The sequence below is a fragment of the Mizuhopecten yessoensis genome, unplaced genomic scaffold (assembly GCF_002113885.1).
Source record: "Mizuhopecten yessoensis strain PY_sf001 unplaced genomic scaffold, ASM211388v2 scaffold11101, whole genome shotgun sequence".
In the NCBI taxonomy this organism is placed as follows: domain Eukaryota; kingdom Metazoa; phylum Mollusca; class Bivalvia; order Pectinida; family Pectinidae; genus Mizuhopecten; species Mizuhopecten yessoensis.
Window position 1 is genome coordinate 1,555,870 of NW_018408880.1, and position 22,391 is coordinate 1,578,260.

General features: G+C 34.6%; 2 protein-coding genes across 2 annotated transcripts; one reads left to right on the forward strand and one right to left on the reverse strand.

The window, feature by feature from the left end:
- Positions 1-465: 465 nt before the first annotated feature.
- Positions 466-12,556, reverse strand: LOC110465834 (solute carrier family 22 member 18-like). Its single transcript, XM_021521942.1, has 9 exons — positions 12,092-12,556; positions 7,400-7,643; positions 6,486-6,618; positions 5,489-5,601; positions 5,143-5,235; positions 3,706-3,818; positions 3,158-3,259; positions 2,456-2,576; positions 466-551 (listed from the first exon to the last, which is right to left on the reverse strand). The coding sequence occupies exons 1-8, from the start codon at positions 12,341-12,343 to the stop codon at positions 2,478-2,480; spliced, it is 1,149 nt and encodes a 382-aa protein (XP_021377617.1). The 5' UTR covers positions 12,344-12,556; the 3' UTR covers positions 466-551; positions 2,456-2,477.
- A 272-nt stretch (positions 12,557-12,828) lies between these two features.
- On the forward strand, positions 12,829-19,618 carry LOC110465792 (MKRN2 opposite strand protein-like). The gene is made up of 5 exons (XM_021521885.1): positions 12,829-12,871; positions 14,575-14,798; positions 16,038-16,087; positions 17,802-17,967; positions 18,565-19,618. Exons 2-5 carry the CDS (start codon positions 14,581-14,583, stop codon positions 18,767-18,769), a joined length of 639 nt encoding a protein of 212 aa, XP_021377560.1. The 5' UTR covers positions 12,829-12,871; positions 14,575-14,580; the 3' UTR covers positions 18,770-19,618.
- Positions 19,619-22,391: the final 2,773 nt, after the last annotated feature.

Genomic DNA, 22,391 nt, shown 5'->3' on the forward strand with positions numbered 1-22,391 from the left:
ATTATGGTCTACAGTGGTGACAGGGTTAAACCTATTGCTATGCCAGTAAAAGGATTCAATTTGAAAATTGTAGCTTTCAGCAGTGGTACAGTGATCCTTAACCCTTTCACCAATGTAGACCATAATGGACTCATCCAGATCAAAGCATGGAAGAGTTTACTAAAGTTACATAGGGGTGAAAGGGTTAATTATCATACAGAGAAACAATAAAACAGTGCCCTACATTTTCATACATTTTTTATATCAATATCAATCTCAATCTAAATATCTGGTTAATAAAACATAAATTATTATAAAACCACTTTATCTCCAGACTGGTATATTAGTGGCTTTTAAAATTGTTAAATAGACGATAAAAAACCACCCTAAAACAATCTCAGATCAAATGTCCCTCATTTTAAAAAACAGAAATATAGTTACTCCAGTCAACATTACAAATCCCAAATAACCAAATGAAGCAAAGCCATAGTATTTGAGGAGCATCCCGCCTACTGTGGGGGACAGCGAGCGTATCAGTGAGTTGACGGCCATGTTTAGTCCCAGCATCGCACCTATAGAGAGAATTAAATCAAGTGATATTCACATAGACAAATCAAGCGGAAAAGATTTTGTACAGAACTTTCCATTTTGGGAGTGAATCTTAAAATGGTTTTAATTCATGAACAAATTCACACGATTTAAATTTCACATGAGACTGTTAACAGTTGATAGTCCACATCAACTCTCTATTAGAAGGAAAACAGATTTTTCAGTGGGCTTAAAGAATTCATTAACATATACAACATTTACTCCCCTCTTTCCCCCTTTGCCTTTCTAATTGATAATTTCCCTAAACTAGCCCTCCACTCTTCATTCAGGGGTCCAAACATATTTTTTAGGAGGACATATTAAGTCCCCTTGCCCAAGAGATACTTTGCACCATACTTAAATCGTTGATATTGATATTTTAAAGATTTATCTCTATTTCCTTTATTGGGACGCATCCCTCTGCACCAAAAGGCCAAACCACTTGTCTAAACAAATAAGAATTCCCTTCTCTTTAATGCTTCAGGGCACAATTGGTCAAAATCTTTTTATCTGTACTGCCGGATTAGACTTTTGAAGATTTAGCACAGACCAGCATATTGAGCACTCCCCTCTACCCCAGGGCACAACAATGTTTACTGTATACAATCTTAGGTGCCTTTTACCCAGTGGTGCTAAACCAAATTGGGTTAAAATTCTGTCACACATATTGAAGGAGAAGTCTTTTATTCTTATATTTCCCTTTTGGGCCCTTGAGCTGTCTGCAGGGGGCTGCATCCAACATTTATACAACATCTATAAACCGTTTGGATCATTGATGCTTGAAACCAAATGAGACACTGTGTGTGCAAACGCTGAGCTATTGATGGTATCAAAGGATGCATGTCGCATTGCTTTAAGCACTATTACTGTGCAAGGGGGAGATAATAATTCAATTTCGGACACTATGAATGGAATCTTAGATGATGAAATTTATGCCAGGAGGCAAGATCAGGCAACCAGAACTAGGGACCTGTTTGTTTATGTGGAACAAACAGTTTGTCTGTTTTTAAATGTAACATTTCGGGTATTAATACTAGTAGGCATGCAAATGTTTATGCAGGTCTAGCATCAGATTACTAGGTCCGACATTATTTCATAAAGGAACAAATCTGTTCCAACCAATTCAACTATTTGGACCACAATAAACGAAAACGGCCCAGAACTAGTAGCCCTATAACTAAGGGGAGATCAATCCCTAACAAGAGATCCCAGAGGGATCTTGGCGCCCACCTTTGTACCATCTTCATTAGTTCTTTGTAAGTTCGATCTTTTCTCTTCTTTCCTCTAATCTGTTTGATCGAGTCATGTTAACAGTAAATGCACCTTGAGGTAACTTTTGATCTAAACTTAATACTGATCAGTCTCAAAAAAATGCCCTGCACAGCTTAGGACCAAGGGTAACCTACATATAAAACTTGAGAAAGATCCCTCTGGTACTTCTTGAGAAATAGCGATAACAAACTTTCATTATCAAAATCCAAGATGGCTGCCTGTCGGCCATGTTGTTTATCCGATCAGTCTCAAAAGTTGCCCTGCACAGCTAAGGACCAAGGGGAACCTGCATATTAAATTTGAGAAAGATCCCTCTGCTACTTCTTGAGAAATACTGATAACAAGAATTGTTTACGGACGGACGACGGACAACGGATGGACGACGGACCACGGACGCAGGGTGATTTGAATAGCCCACCATCAGATGATGGTGGGCTAAAAATGGAGAGATAAGAATTGTGAAAGGGAGATAGCTCTTGTTTGATGGATCAATTACAGACACTGTGAGATTATAATGGAGGAAACAAGTTCTATCGTTTGAAGTATTAATACAAAGGGGAGATAAATTACTTTAAAGGTGAGGAAATTAGAGTGAAATGGAGATGACTCTTGTTACCTGTGTCAAGTTCGGACACTGTTCATTTGAGAGCTGAGCTGATGACGATATTGGAGGAGGCAAGTCCCATTACTAACGGCGCTATCACTATACAAAGTTGTTGGACATCGGTGACAAAGGCCTGTAACACAAAGCACAAAGTTAAAGTCAGGTCAAACCAGTACAACTTTGCTGTAAAATAAAGCACTAGGCAGGTCAAAAAACCAGGAAAACTGAAAATTCTATATTTCTAAACATTTTCTTCAGGTTGGTAAGTATGGATTATGAAAAGATTCATGTAGCACAACCAAACAGTGTTTATAAATGATGTTACAATGACTAGTACAGTATGTACTCTGTCACCTTCATCAAACAAATGACCAGTGAAGCGTACCTATGTACACAAAGGTGTAAAATATGTAAGAGTTGTCCACAAATTGATGATGATTCGGCTGGGCTGTAAGCGTATGTACAATAGATGTTATATATGTACCGAAATGACTCGATTCAGCTACGCTTTGTTTAATACTTGGTAAAAGATGTGTGAGAGTATTTGAGCCCCCTCATCTCGATTTAGAACTGGCCCACTGCAGCATATCCAGATTGCTTCATTCATCTGCCGTAATCCATACTTACCAACCCGAAGAAAATATTTAGAAATAAATGACAATTTTTCAAGAAACAGGAAGATTCTTATAATCAAGGTTACAAGTATATACTTACCAAGGCCAAGTAGGAGAATATGAGGGAAAATGAGGACCATTTTAAAATGGAGGTTTCCGAGTATTTCTTTGTCAGTATAGATACACCTAGACCTTGTACAATCTGAAACAAATAACAATGAGGAAAGTTTTAGCTGTTTCTTTTTGACATGTAATAATTTGCTAAATATATGAACAAAACAATAGCTCCATGCACAGCAGTTGAAAACCGAAAACACTGAATTTCTTTGTTTTCAAATACATTGTATCTAAAACAGGTTTTTCTGCTAAACTCAATGGAATATCACATCCAGGAAAGAGGTGGCAAACGTCAGGACTGGTAAAGTATGGACAACTGATATCAAATGGGCAGTATATACATAGTAAAAATTATACATTTTGGTGTCTGACTGTCCCCAAACTGTCATATGACTGTCAAAATCATACAATATTTATATTTTATATATGACACAGATTTTAAGAAAAGATTTCGAATTTAAAAAGTTTAAGTTTTTAGTTTATTGAAATTAACACTTGTTATATAAAGTGGGTTCGAATCTGTGTACCTACCATGGTTAAAACTCCAATATAAGAAAGAATGTAGCCATTTTGTTCTGGTGGCAATTTAAATGTCTCCAAGGCAACCACAGAAAACATGCTCTGGAATACACCGATGGGTATACCTGTGGGGAGAAAGGAATCAAAGTAACTGATTACAAAATGTCAAAAGACATGTAGCCTAAGTTGTACACAGGAATACTCGCAATCCAAACAATTACACACAGGAGCTAAAATACCTGGTACAAGCAGTTACTGCACAACAAACAGTGGCCCAAACAATCAAACCTTTAGGTCAATTCTATAGAACTGTCAAGCTTATCAATGCAGTTTATTTTTGCCCGTGGAGTTTTTGCTCCATTTTCAATAATACCAATAATAAATAATAATTTGAGGTTCTTATATACCGCTTTATCACAACCTAGTTTGTAGGTCATCTCAAAGCTACTCATAAATTATTATCTGTGGCTATAGGGCTTTTGCAACCAGCCAATAGCTTTCTCAACTCCCTGGGGAGCCTACAGCCGGGGCTGCCATTTCGGCGCTCACAGCTAGCATTCAACAATTTTAGCACTGCCCAACCACGTACTCATTTACAGCTGAGTAGACTGGAACAAGAGGAGCAATGTATCTTGCTCAGAGATACAACAAAGTGCCGTGCCGTGACTCGAACCCGCAACCTTTTGGTCACGAGCCCGGCGTCCTACCACTAGACTACAGCGCCTCCAAATCAGCAACTACACAAAAAACAGTGGCACAAACAATCAAACACTTGGGTCAATTCTATAGAACTGCCAAGAGTATGCAGTTATTAAGCAGATTAATATTGCTTTTGTTTATCTTTTGAGTTTCAGTCCATTGCTCCTGAGATATAAGTTGTTTACTACCAAAGTTTGTCTAAAACTTCCAAAAGCAGTTTATTTTGTCTATTTTTAGAGTGGAGTGCTGGCTCCATTTTCAATGCATGTTAGTATGTTTAACTCATTCACCCCTGAAGTTTCATAATGAACTATTCCAACCTTTGAATTGGAAGCGTTCAGATGTGTCTTCAGGGGTGAATGAGTTAATATCAAACTTTGTCCAAAAAGCATTCCCAAATGGTGTTACCTAGTTTTATGATGCAAGCTTGAATGTAAGAAGTTGCTTTGAAATGCTATGTTTGTTAAACACATCTCACGCGTGACCTAAGCAAGCTAATGCTCAAAGTTGATAGATCTTTGTCAGAAGATTTTACATTCTTTACTAAATAGCCTAATGGCATTGAACAGACTTTATAGCATGTTATCCCAGCATCCTACATTCCTAATATAACTACTCCAGGCCTATAGAAGATGCTTGAAGTTTTCCTCATATTTGACCTTTGTGACAAAAAAGGTGGGTAAAGGTTATTTTTGGGTTGATGTGGAAAATAAGATACTTGTTTTGTGTTGATTTTGTCTGACAGCATACCTGCTGCGGCTCGGATGGTCAACAGAAAGAGCGCACCTGGAGCCATTACCAATTTTGCAATCTTTTTGAAGTCAAAAACAGATGACGATTTTTCTGGAAAAAAAACATGTACTTCCAGTTATAACATAATACATGCACTCATGTAACCATCCGTTACCTATCATGTTACTGTGTTGGCTAGCTAAGTGAACAAGTAAATCTTGATCGGTGAAAGCTTTAACAGTGAATAGAAAAACATATTGAAAGAGAATGATTTTTACAATATTCCTAAATATTTTTAGACAATCAACCCTTTCATAGCAAAACACCATTTCTTTCAATATTTCGTTTGGTTTCTAATAAATACCTTCAATTGTGCTGGTTACTGTTACTTTCTTGGTTGTCTTGGGTATAAAGAAGTAGGCGACCAATATAGAGAGAACAGATCCTGTAAAGGCTGCAAACGCAGCCGTCTGCTCACTGAGAACGCAACAAGTCAAGAATAGTACAATACGTCATATCTTATAAACCGTCGAATACCTCCTAAATATACCTCTCTGAATTCATCATTTTCTGGCATTAAATATTGTTAAGATGTTAAATTTTGTGGGGTTAAAATTTCACGATTTTGTGTCCAGAACTTATTTGCAGTAGTTTAATTTTGCGCATCACGCAATCAAGCCATTTCATCGAGATGGCTTGTGTCAGCTGTACAAAAACTTGAGCGGGACAAAGAAATGCTGAAAAAGGCTTTCTTACTAACCGGTATCAATAAAACATGAAAGTTTTACTTTCTACACGAACAGTGTAGAACTTCCTCACTTGTCTAGGATTTAAACTGTACACATTTCTTTGTTCTGCTGAAGTTTATCTGTAAGCTTACTTATTCATGCCTACAAGGCTAATAGTATGCAAAAATGGTTTCATTGTGACAAACAAGATAATTAGGCTGACGGATTTATTTATTTTGTATGACCGATTTTTTATGTAAAACCTTTGTGAATATTAGCAACTATACAGTAGTACCATTCCTGACGGTCTGTTTTACTGTCTGTCTCTCCTGATTTAATTCCCCACAAATACTAGTAAACTTTCCTTTGGTAAATCAAGCTCAAATTGCATACTTTTGCTTCCAAAAGCCAAAGAGCTTGTTTGAAACTACTTCTAAAGTTAAAAGTCAAGATCATCGTTACTATAAATAGAAGATAATTTTCTTCACAACTGCATGAAATCGACATTCAACTCAAATATTCATACAGCAGAGCTAACTCAAATATTCATACAGCAGAGCTTTATCTCCGAAAGTGATGACTTCTGATTTGCTTTGAGGTGAAAATTTCAAAAGGTGAAATGTCATATTTTACCTAGAGTATTTTGATATCAGTCCCCCAATGAATGGGCCCACTACCATTCCGAGTCCGTACGACAATCCCAGCATGCCTAGCGACCCTGCTCGCTGTTGTTTGTCTCCAATGTCTGTCACGATCATCTGACCAGCTACGAACAAAACAAAAAACAAAAAAAAATATATCTCGATATTATTGATAATAAAATACAACATTTATACAGCGCCCTATATAATTTGTAAAATTACTCTAAAGCGCTTTACAACATATGGATAAAAGTATTAGTTATAATTGTGAAACAAAAATGGCTTACAATCACCATTATACATTAAGCAAGAAGATAATCATCTCAATGTGCACATAAATGAATAAATTAAGGGTGGTATGTATATGACGTTTGTGCAAAGAGCCTAAAATACAGACGTGACCAGCTGTTCTGTAGCTGCACGGCACAATGATGTCATATTTTGCAACCATGCTGCTATCCAAGTCAAATTTAATTTCATCATGGTTGTTTATGCCAAAGATTTATTCAGTATTCTGCTCAAAATGTATTAATTCAAAATGCCATAGTCCTTTGAACATTTTCAGAGAGCATTACACAAGAAAAACTAAATGTCATCTACTTTAGTGATAAAGGGACTAAGATGTGAACAGGTGTTTTCAACATATTAGAGCAATAATGTAAACACAGTATTACAAAAAGAGGTAAAAGTCTACAAAAAAGCAGTCACACATAATTACTGTATTTATCCTACAATAAGCCCATGCCTGGTAATAAGCCCACCAATATCAATTGGAATTCAGTAGAAATTCCAAAAACGTAATTTTATTGTCCCATCCCTACTTTGAATCAGTGATTTTGTGTTGCCTCCCTGGCCATATTGCAAGGTAAAAACAGTAAAACGACCTCTATTTTTTATAACACAAACCTTGCATTGCATGCATAAACACTGATGGGAGACGTGATATGAACAGTAGAGGAAAGCTGTCAGCAAGACCAAGGAAGAGGTATGTTGCAGAAGCTGAGGCAAATGCCAGCATCATGGCAGCTCTTCCTCCAAACAGGTCACCGAATCGTCCGAACAATGGACCGCCTGCGAGCTGGACAATGGCAAAGGTCGTCTGGAGGTAACCAAACACCACCATGTCCACTCCCAGCTTCTTGGTCAGGTACTACAACAATAGAATATATCACTACAACAATACAATATATCACTGCCACAATAGAATATATCACTACAACAATAGAATATATCACTGCAACAAAAGAATATATCACTACAAAGAATATATCTCTACAACCATAGAATATATCCCTACAACAATAGAATATATTTCTACAACAATAGAATACATCACTACAACAATAGAATATATTACTACAACAATAGAATATATATCACTACAACAATAAAATATATCACTGCAACAATAGAATATATATCACTACAATAAAATAGAATATATCTCTACAACAATAGAATATATCACTACAACAATAGAATATATCTCACTACAACAATAGAATACATCACTGCAACAATAGAATATATCTCTACAACAATAGAATATATATCACTGCAACAATAGAATATATCACTACAACAATATAATATATATCACTACAACAATAGAATATATCACAACTACAATAGAATAAATCTCTACAACAATAGAGTATATCACTACAACAATAGAATATATCCCCACAACAATAGAATATATCACAACTACAATAGAATATATTCTATTGTTGTAGTGATATATTCTAGTGTGGCAGTGATATATTCTATTGTTGCAGTGATATGTTCTATTGCTGCAGTGATATATTCTATTGTTGTAGTTGTATATTCTATTGTTGTAGTGGTATATTCTATTGTTGCAGTGATATATTCTACTGTTGCAGTGATATATTCTATTGTTGTAGTGGTATATTCTATTGTTGTAGTGGTATATTCTATTGTAGTTGTGATACATGCTATTGTTGCAGTGATATATTCTATTGTTGCAGTGATATGTTCTATTGCTGCAGTGATATATTCTATTGTTGTAGTGATTTATTCTATTGTTGTAGAGATATATTCTATTGTAGTTGTGATATATTCTATTGTTGTGGTGATATATCACTGCAGCAATAGAATATATCACTGCAACAATAGAATGTATCACTACAACAATAGAATATATCACTACAAAAATAGAATATACCACTACAACAATAGAAGATATCACTGCAGTAATAGAATATATCACTGCAACAATAGAATATGTCACTGCAGCAATAGACTATATCACTGCAACAATAGAATATATCACCACAACAATAGAATATATCACAACTACAATAGAATAAATCTCTACAACAATAGAGTATATCACTACAACAATAGAATATATCACAACTACAATAGAATAAATCTCTACAACAATAGAGTATATCACTACAACAATAGAATATATCCCTACAACAATAGAATATATCACTACAACAAAAGAATATATCACTACAACAATAGAATATAACACCACAACAATAGAATATATCACAACTACAATAGAATATACCACTACAACAATAGAAAATATCACTTCAACAATAGAATATACCACTACAACAATAGAATACATCACTTCAACAATAGAATATACCACTACAACAATAGAAAATATCACTTCAACAATAGAATATACCACTACAACTATAGAATATATCACTACAACAATAGAATAAATATCACTGCAACAATAGAATATATCTCTACAACAAGAGAATATATCACTACATCAATAGAATATATCACTACAACAATAGAATAAATATCACTGCAACAATAGAATATATCTCTACAACAAGAGAATATATCACTACATCAATAGAATATATCACTACAACAATAGAATATATATCAATACAACAATAGAATATATCTCTACAACCATAGAATATATCACTACAACAATAGAATAAATATCACTGCAACAATAGAATATATCTCTACAACAATAGATTATATCACTACAACAATAGAATATATCACCACAACAATAGAATATATCACTACAACATTAGAATATATCACTACAACAATAGAATATATCGATATATTCTATTGTTGCAGTGATATATTCTATTCTTGCAGTGATATATTCTATTGTTGTAGAGATATATTCTATGTAGTGATATATTCTATTGTTGTAGTGATATATTCTTTTGTTGTAGTGATATATTCTATTGTTGTAGGGATATATTCTATTGTTGCAGTGATATATATCACTACAACAATAGAATACATCACTGCAACAATAGAATATATCTCTACAACAATAGAGTATATCACTACAACAATAGAATATATCCCCACAACAATAGAATATATCACAACTACAATAGAATAAATCTCTACAACAATAGAGTATATCACTACAACAATAGAATATATCACCACAACAATAGAATATATCACTGCAGCAATAGAACATATCACTGCAACAATAGAATATATCACTAAAACAATAGAATATATCACTACAACAATAGAATATACTACAACAATAGAATATATCACTACAACCATAGAATATATATCACTGCAACAATAGAATATATCCCTACAACAATAGAATATATCACTACAACAATATAATATATATCACTACAACAATAGAATATATCACTACAACAATAGAATATACCAATACAACAATAGAATATATTACCACAACAATAGAATATATCACTACAACAATAGAATATATCACTACAACAATAGAATATATATCACTGCAACAATAGAATATATCTCTACAACAATAGAATATATCACTACATCAATAGAATATATCACTACAACAATAGAATATATCTCTACAACAATAGAATATATCACCACAACAATAGAATATATCACTACAACAATAGAATATATCACTACAACAATAGAATATATCACTACAACAATAGAATATATCACTACAGCAATAGAATATATCACTACAGCAATAGAATATTTCACTACAACAATAGAATATATATCACTGCAACAAACATTCACAATAGAGACAACAACATCACAGAGGATTAACTGCAAAATGGAGATAACTCATTATCAGTAAGTTTCAAATATCTGCATACATCATATTCCCTCAAAATAATGCAAAACAGACCTTACCCCTATATAATGATATTCTCAATGATAAATTTTATTGCAAAACAAATGTAATCGTAAGATATTATCAACTGTTGTGAAACCTAAAAAAAAAAAGATAATGAATCCTTAACTTCTTCAAACATATCTCCTCTTTTCTTTTTTCAATAGCAGCATTTTGCATCATTTCATTTCTTAATAGTTCATATAAATATTCTTTCTATTTCTATGTTCTGGTCATATAGACATACTGATCTCTTCAACTTTTGGAGGGTAAAATATTTGAATAACAAGGGAAGGCATTATACCAGTGTCTTTACAATTACCTCCAATGGTTCATATCAAAGAGGGAATATTTCTTGTTAGTATATACTCTTATTATTGGTCTCATAATGATGGTCTTAGTCTATTTCTAAATAGGGCCTGAAAATTGATTTTAACATTCTTTTAACTGAACATATGTTACAGATGATGCAAAGAGCACAGCCAGACTGGGGTTCGAACCAAATACCCTCTGAACTCTAGACAGATGCTCTACCAATTGAGCTACGTAGTTGCTGATCATTGACCCAAACCAGTTCCGCTACATTCCTCCTTCCGCTTTGCCCCAAAAAACACTATTATTTACATTGTAAAAAACCAAGGTCCGGGTATCCCCTTGCCAAGCAATACATCAAATGCTTCATGCTTGAAACAAGGGTTGGTCAATGGCACCACCTGGGACCCTCCAAATTCTAGCCCAAGTTTCCTCTGGCCCTAACACCAGACTTACACATTTTGACATATAGATGTCTGGTGTGGGGCCCAGAGCGCATGCACTGCTATTAATTATGAAAATGTGGAATTCCCCGACACCAATTGGTATCGTGGAGTGACTAATCAACAAAAGGACACTGTCCGGATATCTTCTAAACAAGAATAATATATTCGGTTTTTGGTATGGTTTGTTGATTAGTCACCCTATGACCTACAAAAATGGTGTTATTAATAAGAGCGGATTTGGATCAATAAATAATCCATTTATCGATATATGTGAGGTATGTGTTATGTCATAGTAGATTTTTGTTGTCAGCACCTCATAACTCTCTGATACCAAAATAAACGATGTTGGAGGATTTCACGTTTTCATATAGCAGTGCACTCTGGCCCCACGCCAGACATCTGTATGTGATCAAAATGTCGAGGTCCGTTGTTAGGGCCAGAGGAAACTCAGGCTATCCGAACTCTAGACAGATGCTCTACCAATTGAGCTTCCTGGTCACCAACGATCTACCCCGTCCAGCTCTGCTATACAAACACAGTGTAAATATAAAACTAACACCAGTACTATCAGTAACAGATAGCAACTCCCATCTTTAAAAAGCTAACTAGCTAGGCACCTATATAGCTCATACTATCCATTCGTTGTTGGTAGACATTGTAACCCCATTCAAAACATTGACTTTTTCACATGGCAACTTCTTATACTATACTAACAGGCAGTGCTCCAGTCTGGATCCAAAAACATGTTGCATATAGGAAAATGTTCACATGTGTTGCTACTATAGTCGAATTGAACGACCGTCCAAATATCTTTATGTCAGCAGATTTTGACATCATGGGTTTGTCTTCCTCGTCGGCAAATGATAATTTCGACGTATCTGTTTTGTTAGAACTACTTTCTTTCATGTCCGCTCTATCTGTATTCTGCTGCTGCAGCTTACGACTTCTCAAATCATAGGTCGCCATGTTGACAAAATCTTATCTTCGTGTAGGACACGGAACGTTCTATATTGTCACCTTTCGATTTTAAAACAGGCGCCAACATTGCGAAAAGTAGAGCAGATTATTTTGGATCATTTAAAATTAAACATATCTGAATAAAACCGATCTAATGTAGAAATAAGTGAAAAAACATATTCTTTGTTTACACGTGTCAAAAACGAAAGCAAAACAATTATATTAACTTGGTCTATTTATATCTTTAAATGTTCTGTATTTTCGTAGGTGTTAACAAAACGTTGTTGTCACGCTGATCAAAAGTATCATTTTTTGTGTTGTCGTAAAGACCTTTCCAAAAGAATAAACTACACATTTGTCTGAAAATACTTTATAAACTTACAAGTCATTCAACTGTAATACATTTTAAAAAATGATTAATTTAATAAACAAACACCTTGATGCTTGACAATATCAGACAGGGAATACTTTACGGTAACTATTTATAGACGCCCACGTGATATGCTGTTCAATTTGGAGCTGTACACAGGCTGACAGGTAGGTCTTAATTTCTGTGTAGGTATGTCATTGGTAATTTTAAAACAAAAAAAGGGGAAGCGATGAATTGAAATTATTACATATTTCAACACATATAGGCCTACATGGTTAAGAGTTCTTTTACAATTAGATCATACAGAAAACAAAATCTAGTCTTACTTTTCAGAGTTCATAAATAATCCACAGGAGCCTGAAATAATGTCAAAAATTAATTATAACAGTAATACAAAAAATCGCCTATTTTTTTAAGCATTTTATAGTTTTCTTTGTATTACTGTTATAATTATTTTTTGGTAGAATTTGAGGCTCCTGTGCTATATCGTCGTATTGCATTCATAATGCTATATATATACACAGTTAATAATTAATTGCTTTGTTCACCCCGAGGGTTGACAAGGGTGGAGCTCAGACTGTCTTAAGTCTGATACTATACATATGAGTGTTGCTTGAGGGCACACACTTGGGCCGAGCGAATGAGATGTTGGTTCTCTAAGGATGAAGGCTGATCGCACATGCAGTTGCTTTACACTTAACATGTATATATGATGTGTATATAATAAATAATAGTGTGCGACACAGCTGTGGCTGATAGTGGTGCATAATATAGCAAAATACAAGATATACACATACATGTATCTCTGTGTCAGACCCCTGCTCTTGAAGGTAATATGAACTTGTAACTGGTGTTATACAGTAGGCAACATTACAGTGAAATCTGCCTAACCCAACACCATCTCAATCCAACAAATTGGTTGGATTAGACTGTGTGTTTGAATATGTAGGTTTTATTTTGTAGTTTCTATAAGAAATAGGCAGATAAAACATCTGTATACTCTGGATCGGATTGTAGATACATATCTAATTGTACTTAAAAAACAATGTAAAAAAAAATCTGACTTGTTTGGTAAAGAAGATTAAAAATTCAGGAATTAAATGCATCAATTTTGGCAGATTTAACGGAACAGAGTGAAAACTAAGTTAGAAATTCTTCCAATGCCAACGTTTATTTGTTCCATGTGAAATCACAGACAGTGGCAGACAATCTATTCACATTTCCTACATCGTTGAAATTTGTGTCATATGTTCTTAACTTGCGTTGAATTTGTTCATTTGAAATAGATCTATACAGATGTTTTAGAAATTAGTAAAACCATGATGAGCATATAATTCTGGCTCAAAAGCAGTATGTTTTATCAATAAGCCAAGTATGACATGTACATCTTCCATAAGATTCATCAGTTTGGAAATATGTCATATGAAAGTTTTACTTTATACACACATTGTACATATTGAACACGGACGTCGCAACGCTACAAGACTGACTAGTCCCTTTGTTGAGCTATGACTTAGTGAGGGATTCAGATTGTTTACTTGTACACAGATGTGACGAAATTGTTTATTTTCATTCAAATCGCTCACTCAGTCATAGCTTGACAAAAGGACGACTTATTTTACAAGTCAGTCTTGAAATGTTGTAACACTTTTAATACGTACATTGTTGATGTATCAAGTAAAACTTCGAAATTAGTCCTGTATGACCTTTTGGTATCTAAGTTTTGATACATTTTTTCTACATTTTGTGTACAAGTATTATAAAAGCTGAACACGAATGGATAAGGAGGAGAATTTTATATTGTTAGTCGGCAGTAGAAATCCCAATTAACATTTCTAAATATAATGAGTCTTAAAATATAATTATACAGATCAAGATGGCCACAGATGAGACTACAGTGAGGTGCTTCCAGCATTGTGACCGGACACAGAACATCCTGTGTTTCTCTGTCCCCCAAATCTGCCCCCTGTGTGGGAGGGACACGAGAGAAAGTGCAAGTCGAATCCCCCCGTACGTCTTACCATCACCTTTTGTACAGGCCTGTCACCGCCCATTCTCCATCATCATCAAACCAACGTTAGGTACATTTCTACAGTGAGTACATTAAATACACTGATAATAATAAGTATGTCAAGAATTTAAACCAACTATTTGAGTAATACAGGGTCCGTGCAGGCCTTGAAAAGGCCCTAAAATTGATGAAAAGTACCTGAAATGTCTTGAAAGGATGAAAGCGAGCCTTGAATTAGACTAAATGATCATTATAGTATGATCGTATATTATCTTTCGTGGTTTTATGTTGTTATTCTTATAAAAATGAATTTAGAAAACGATAAGAAAATGAAAATTTACAAGAGTTTATTTCTAGATTTTTAGATTAACCAATTGCAACCGTTTATATGGTGAGCTTAGACGTCCAGGTTACACATCCAGATATCTTTATTTTGAAAATTTCCAAACTCACAGAGACTTCATCCTCGATACTCCAGGGGTTAAATACGCCAACTTTCACGCTCTGTAGTGTACCCCCGAAATATGTCATAGCAATATCGAAGTCTCAGAGTACACCACCTTGTGGATGAGAAAAGAAGAATAGTTTGATCCTTTGATGAACATAAAAAAAATCTTGCAGCTGGGTAACATTAAAATTGATGTGTTTTGAAGTCGGTTGTTGCTCCTCTGTAATTTTCAATAAACAAGTATTGGCCTAGCGATTGGTCAGGTTTTTTTTACCTGAGACCAATCAAATAGCTACCTGGATGCCTTCAATTTTGCTATGACATAATCTTTGGAGGCAGAGAGTGAAAGTGAGCATAACCCCTGGAGTATCAAGGATGATTTAGTTTAAACAGTATTTATTCAATATTCAAACATATTAATTACATATATATAATTACACTGGTATTGGAAAACAAGATAAGAGCTTATATTAATTCCTGTTGATTTATCTGTAGTCCCATACATGGTTCAATTACTCTTCAAAACTGTTCATACCTGAGTCTCTGATTGAAATAAAATCTACTTCTTTATTAAAATAACTGTAAGATAAAACACATACATGTGTAACAGGAAAGAGAATAGTGTGCTTCCACCGGGGATCGAACCCTCGATCTCCAGGTTCCTAGTCGGACGCTCTACCACTGAGCTAAAGGGAAATTCCCCCTAGCTCGAAGCTAGAAGGCGACCTTAATCCTATGTACAATTGAACCCTGCCACACATGTATATTTCTGTGTAAATCATGAGGTTATTTTATATACACATTTGACGGAGACAATATATCTTTTTCTCTTGTTAAATATTTTTAAACACCTTTGACTCTGTTTTTGTTACAGAAACTACACAGATACATCAAATCTGCACATAGGGTTGACCGACTCACAAGGTAAACATGTATATATATCGTGTACTTTGGACAGTAACATGCAAATATAAAAAGAAAATAGAAGTGACAGAATAGTTTAGTGTAGTCCGGAGAAGCTGACTATCTCGATCCCCATTAGAAAGCTTTTAAAAGGAGACAATAATGGTGCTTATTTTAGGTGATATAGATATTCATTTAAACTTTGCAGATCTTTTGTTTAACCTTTCACCCCTATGTAACTTGAGTAAAACTCTACCATGCATTGATGTGGATGAGTCCATTATGGTCTACAGTAGTGAAAGGCTTAAGATAAGGTTTACAGCATGTGGGAGCCTTGAGCAACATACATAAGTCCTTGTTGCATTTAACACTTAGTGTCTTTGTGAAATGACACGTGTATGATTTATATAAAACAAGCTTCAGTTTAGTGTAATGTTTGGATGAAATATGCAGGTGTAATGTTTAATATACACAGGTGTGATGTTTAATATACACAGGTGTGATGTTTAATATATACAGGTGTGATGTTTAATATACACAGGTATGATGTTTAGTATACACAGGTGTGATGTTTAATATACACAGGTGTAATGTTTGGGGCAAAGAAGTAATTCCAACAGTGTGGACAAGTTTAGGTTGTCAAATTTTCGGAGCGATCAGCTCCTTTTTCAAGACACAGTGAAGCAGAACAGTTACATGTACATATACATCATATTACATATATTACAAGAAGATATAACTGATATATCATAATTGAAAATATAGCTATTATATAAAACCAATAGTCCCCTCGGCTAAAGACAGCCGAAGGCAGCAATTAAGCTGAGAGCATCGCGGACAAGGAACGCTGATGTAGAGGACCTATTCTTGCGCAAGATACACTATCACACAAAGTGAGTCAATGAGATATCAAAAACGTGGAACATGTGCATGTGGAAATCTGGCCCGGTAAATGTGAAAAATCTCAATTTGCTTCGGAATGTCTCATTAGTCGCCTCTCAATTTTGCGGGGGATCTAACAGTCACAGCAGGGGGTCCACACTTAGTCGCCTCTTTTGGTTTGCAGGAATAATGCATGTAATTATCAAATAAGTGAGTGCAGGAGGAATAAGTAGATGAACTGGCTAAGATACTGTATAAATCTGCAAAATGAATCTGACAACGGCTGTTGGTCACACACACTGACATGAAGCAGCAGGCAAGCGAGATAGCAGACCAACTGTGCAGTAATGCATCATTAGGTCAAATGCCCCCTGGAAGGAAAACGAGCGGATGGCAACTGCCTATCGTTCGTGAATTCATACCTCGAGGGTAGCGGGTTTGTAGATTGGTGATCCAAAACTGTTCTCTCGAACGTCGTCTCGTTTCATCCCATGTAGGGCAATGATCTATGGCAACAACCTGCATGTCTTTCTAACTGTGGCTAGGCATATTAAAATGCCTTGCCACATGGAAGTGTGGTTTGTTCTGCTTGATGGAGCAGCGATGGTTGTTGATCCTGACATTGAGCTGGGTGCAGGTCTCGCCAATGTACTGTAAATTGCATTTATTGCAGGTAATAAGGTACACCACATTGACTGATGTGCATGTCAGTGTTTGTAGTATAATGTTTAATATACACAGGTGTATTGTTTAATATACACATGCGTGATGTTTAATATACACATGCGTGATGTTTAATATATACACAGGTGTAATGTTTAATATACACAGGTGTGATGTTTAATATACACAGGTGTTACATTTGACTATGATGAGGATGGAGTCAACATCAACACACCTGGCTGGGACCAATGCGTTGCCATAGAGATGATACAAAGTTCTGGAGATAAAGATTTGTCATTAGAGTGGGATACAAATTTGAGACAGGAGAGTAGAAGTGACCGCTGGACTAAGTACAGGTATGGTCATTCGCTGCAACAATGCTAGCCTCATTGTGCATTTTTGTCATCAGTTGCTTCATTTTCACATTGATGCTAAAATATTTGATGGTGTTCATTTCTTCATTTTTTTAGTGGTTTTAACCCTTTCACCACTGTAGACCATAATGGACTCATCCAGATCAATACATGGTAGAGTCTACTAAAGTTACATAGGGGTGAAAGGGTTAAAACAAATATTTTCAGAACTGAAAATGTTTAGCTTTAAAACATTTTTTTTATGCTGTTAGGATTATTTTCAAAGTGAAGAAAAACAATAATCTCATGATAACAAAGTTTCAATTGCTAACTTTTATTGACAAAATATTCATTTGCACTGCACATGAATTACAGCCCTCAAAATTAATCACAAAAATAGATCAGTACTAAAATATATGGCTTACAGGTTATAGTCCATTTCAACATTTTCACTTAAAATTGACAGAGAGAACAAAACAATCATGACAACCACCATATTGCATAGTTCACATTATCTGTTTGGTAAATTTTGCAACATATTAAACAAGATTTTAACAAAAGAGGGAAATATATTAACTTTTGCTCCTAATTTTGTTTCAGATACCATGAGGATATATACAACTGTTTTGACTTTGTGATACAGTTTCTATGGCAACTTGGACTACACCATGTCAATCACTCTCTGAGGAGCAAGTCGGCGTTGTGCGAGGAGCTAGTCGTTAAGCACACAAGACGTGCGGGACAGTACATCTCTATGTACAGACAAATCCTTACACATGGATATCTCTGTCAGATGGTTAAATGAAACCACTTGTTAACCTACAATTGTACCTACCTCTTCTTCATCTAGTGGTACTTAACTCATTCACCCCTGAAGACACATTTGAACTCTTCCAATTCAAAGGTTGGAATAGTTCATTTTGAAATTTCAGGGGTGAATGGGTAAAGGCAGCAATTAAAGTTTTTCTAAAATTGGCAATGATCCTTTGCTTTTCTCTCAGCCCAGGTCCTGGTCTTAAAGATTGATGTCAGTAGCCAGGATATGTGCAGGATTTTTTCTAAGGCGGCAGAAGTAAGAAGGATTTTTTGAGGTAACTATAGGGAAGCATTATATACAAATATACATTTGTATCTATTAATATCAATCTATATTTGTATGCATGTACATCTTAAGTTATCTTCCTCTCTCTATGAATATCTATATTTATCTAGAACAGCTACACTAAATCTTGAGTTTGATCTTTCCTTAGAAGTCTAGAATGACATCATTAGGTATATAAACTGTATAACCTCACTTCACTGCCATCATTTTTCAAGGAAAATTGTGACATTATAAAGGGGTTTGGCAATATAAAGAGGGAAATATAAGTGAATGTTAAATTAAGAAAGAGAGAAAAGGGGACTTTGACATACTTGGTGATATGTGACAGAGAGGTGGCAATGGATACCAGTGGCATTATATTGAGGTTTTTCTGTATGTTAATTTAATACAGTATTAGACTGCTAGGTTAGAGACCTAAACTCATTTGACATTTCATTCCTCTAGTTTATAAGGTGTATTTGATACATGTGGTACAAAGCTTTATTCCGTCTTTTCGTATTGCAGAGTCATCTGCTCCTGTGAGCAGGTATTGATTGTTACGTCTTTTCGTATTGCAGAGTTATTTGCTCCTGTTAGCAGGTATTGATTGTTAGGTCATTAGTTTGTGTGAGAAAATTACGTCGTTTTCTCAAAAAATGATGACGTAACTCTCACAAACAAATGACGTAACAATCAATACCTGCTCACAAGAGCAGATAACTCTGCAATACTAAAAGACGGAATAGGAATCAAGATTAACATTAGCCTCTGGTAAAGTTATCTCCCTTCTAATCAGTACTTGTGTCCATGAAAAGTGCAACTATATCATAAGTCAAAGAAACAGAGCTTGCAAAATCTTACATTTGAAGGCATTTTTCTTCCTTTATAACTTTGGTATTATGTCATATGAAATATTTGTGTGAAATCTCTTTATGTTTGTCAAGTATTTTTATATTTGTTCATATTGATATGAACAAAACTTTTGGGATTAGAAACGAGTCTCTTGCAGAACTCTTGAAGGAGTTATATCAAAGTTTTACTTTTATACACAAACAAATTTAAGTATTAAACGTGTCGTAAGGTTTTAAGACTGACTTGTCCCTTAGTCAAGCTTAATGGTGGTCATAGCTTGAAAAAGGGACCAGTCAGTCTTGAAACTTTGCCACACATTTAATACTTATATTGTTTGTGTATAAAGTAAAACTTTGATGGTACATATTTCCAAACTGATGAATCTTATTGAAGATCTTGAAGGAGTTATCTCCCTTCCTTGTCTGTTCAGTTTGCACTTTACATGTATTAATTTTTTTAAGGATCACAGCTTTGATAGAAAATATCTATTTGAAAAATGTTGAATTTTTATTAAAACATTTATATAATTTGTTATTTTGTTTTCTTTTGTCATGACAAGTTTATTCTTCTCCGCTTCATTTTGTATATTTTGAAAAGTATTGAAATTCAAAACTGAACTTGATTGATTGATGGGTTTTACGTCCGCTTCACTACCGAGAAGTTTGGTTATCCAGCAGACAACTACAAGTATAGGGATTAAAAAATGGCTTCTGAAGACAAAAGCACCAAAGTATAATAGCAATTTTTCAGATATTTTTAAAACATTTCATTTTGAAAATATGTGTTCACAGTTTCAGTTGCTTTGGCTCTGAACAACTTGGCCGAGGGATGTGTTTTTGTAATGTTGTTCATCTTGACTGCTGGCAAAAGACTTTGATGGTTACTGGTTTTCTTTATTAAGAGCTGTCTATAAATACATGTTCAAATTTAGGCTACTTTTGTTGGTACAAATTGAGTTTTAGTTGTTCTTGTGAATACAGTACCTTCATGTTAACTGATTTTGACCTTACAATCACAATGAAGATACATTTACCAGTTTTTGTCTCGCCGCGCAAAGTGGAAGCAAGATTAAGTTGTTGCTTTTCCGGCGACGGCGACGTCAACATTAAGTTTTCGCATTTAAGTTAGTTTCACTGAAAGTGTTAGTGCTAGACCAACCAAACTTGGAACATAGATGCATCTTAGGTAGTAAATCTCAACCCATGCATCAAAAACTGGATGCGGCCTACCTTTCATGGTCCATTGACTTTGTCAGCATCTCCATCAACATTAAGTTTTTGTGTTGAAGTTAGTTTCTGTTATGTGCATTGATGGTCAAAGAGGGGCATAGGCGAGACATTTCAGTCCAAATGGGTTGTTTAAGCTTATAATTGATTAAATACCACTCCTAAATTGAACCTATTTTACAGTTACAATATCTATATATGATCATGATGACCTCTTCAGGAAAGTCTCCCAATACAAGGTAACCATCCTCATTATAAAGGTAAATGTGTAAGTTAACGTTCCAGCCCTAGCTTGATAGGCGATAAGTGCAGGGAAAAAATTACATAATTATACACAAACTCTTTTTATATGTTTACATCTCTTTAATATATACAACAATTCTCAAGCACCTTCAGAACAGTAGTTACAGTTAAGCACATGGTGTGTATCAAACATGGCACTTTAAAATTTATCTGAATATACATCAATTTAGAAAGAGGTATGGCATACTTTGGCCTGCTTCAACCTTCGTCCATAATCGGATACTTTTTTCTTTTTACATCAATTTTGCTACTTCGTACAATATACAACAAAACATTTTATTTTTCCTTTACAGACGTTAAAAGTGTTAATGACAGACTGTGCATGCAAGTACAAACTTACAGATGACTTTAATCATCATCATCATCATCATCATCATCAATCATCATCTAACATTAAAATCCTTTTCTTAAAATACACACGTAATACTGACTAGCACTACATGTGCTAACTCCATTTTTTTTTTTTAAATGCGCCAAACAATATGTCATTAACTTCTTGCATTCTGTCTCAAACCAAGATATGGAATCTTGATCTGTCAGTAGAAACCATAGATCAGATATAGCTAAGGTACGTGTATGGTATTGTAACCTATTGATCGAAAGTTCCCATCGTAAAATCTACTTCAATTATTAGATATTTTATTAGAGAATGTGAAATTTAATATGTCTTAATTTTAGACATGGTCATCAAATGCACGAATACACATTGTCACTAATGGTGTATTTTCGGATTTAAAAGAAGATTAAGTAAAACAGTGCTAAGCAGACATTGTGCACCATACCTCTTTCAACGGTTTATAGATCAACAATAGCATTATGTGTCCTACTAACTTCTCACTTTTCATTCATACAATTGTATAAAACATGGTAAATGACAAATTAATTTACAGTGAGTTTATCAAATAAAATTGAACTACTCTAAATTACTTAATGCATACCACAACTTTCAACAACATACAATGTAA

Bases quoted from the DNA above. Each gene is read 5' to 3' on its own strand.
- LOC110465792 (XM_021521885.1), top strand. From the start codon at position 14,581: ATGGCCACAGATGAGACTACAGTGAGGTGCTTCCAGCATTGTGACCGG. The intron at 14,799-16,037 runs GTGAGTACATTA...TTTTTGTTACAG, and splicing joins ACGTTAGGTACATTTCTACA to AAACTACACAGATACATCAA. The intron at 16,088-17,801 runs GTAAACATGTAT...TAATATACACAG, and splicing joins AGGGTTGACCGACTCACAAG to GTGTTACATTTGACTATGAT.
- LOC110465834 (XM_021521942.1), bottom strand. From the start codon at position 12,343: ATGGCGACCTATGATTTGAGAAGTCGTAAGCTGCAGCAGCAGAATACA. The intron at 7,644-12,091 runs GTTAGTATAGTA...CTATTGTTGTAG, and splicing joins TCCAGACTGGAGCACTGCCT to TACCTGACCAAGAAGCTGGG. The intron at 3,260-3,705 runs GTAGGTACACAG...TATTTGTTTCAG, and splicing joins ATATTGGAGTTTTAACCATG to ATTGTACAAGGTCTAGGTGT.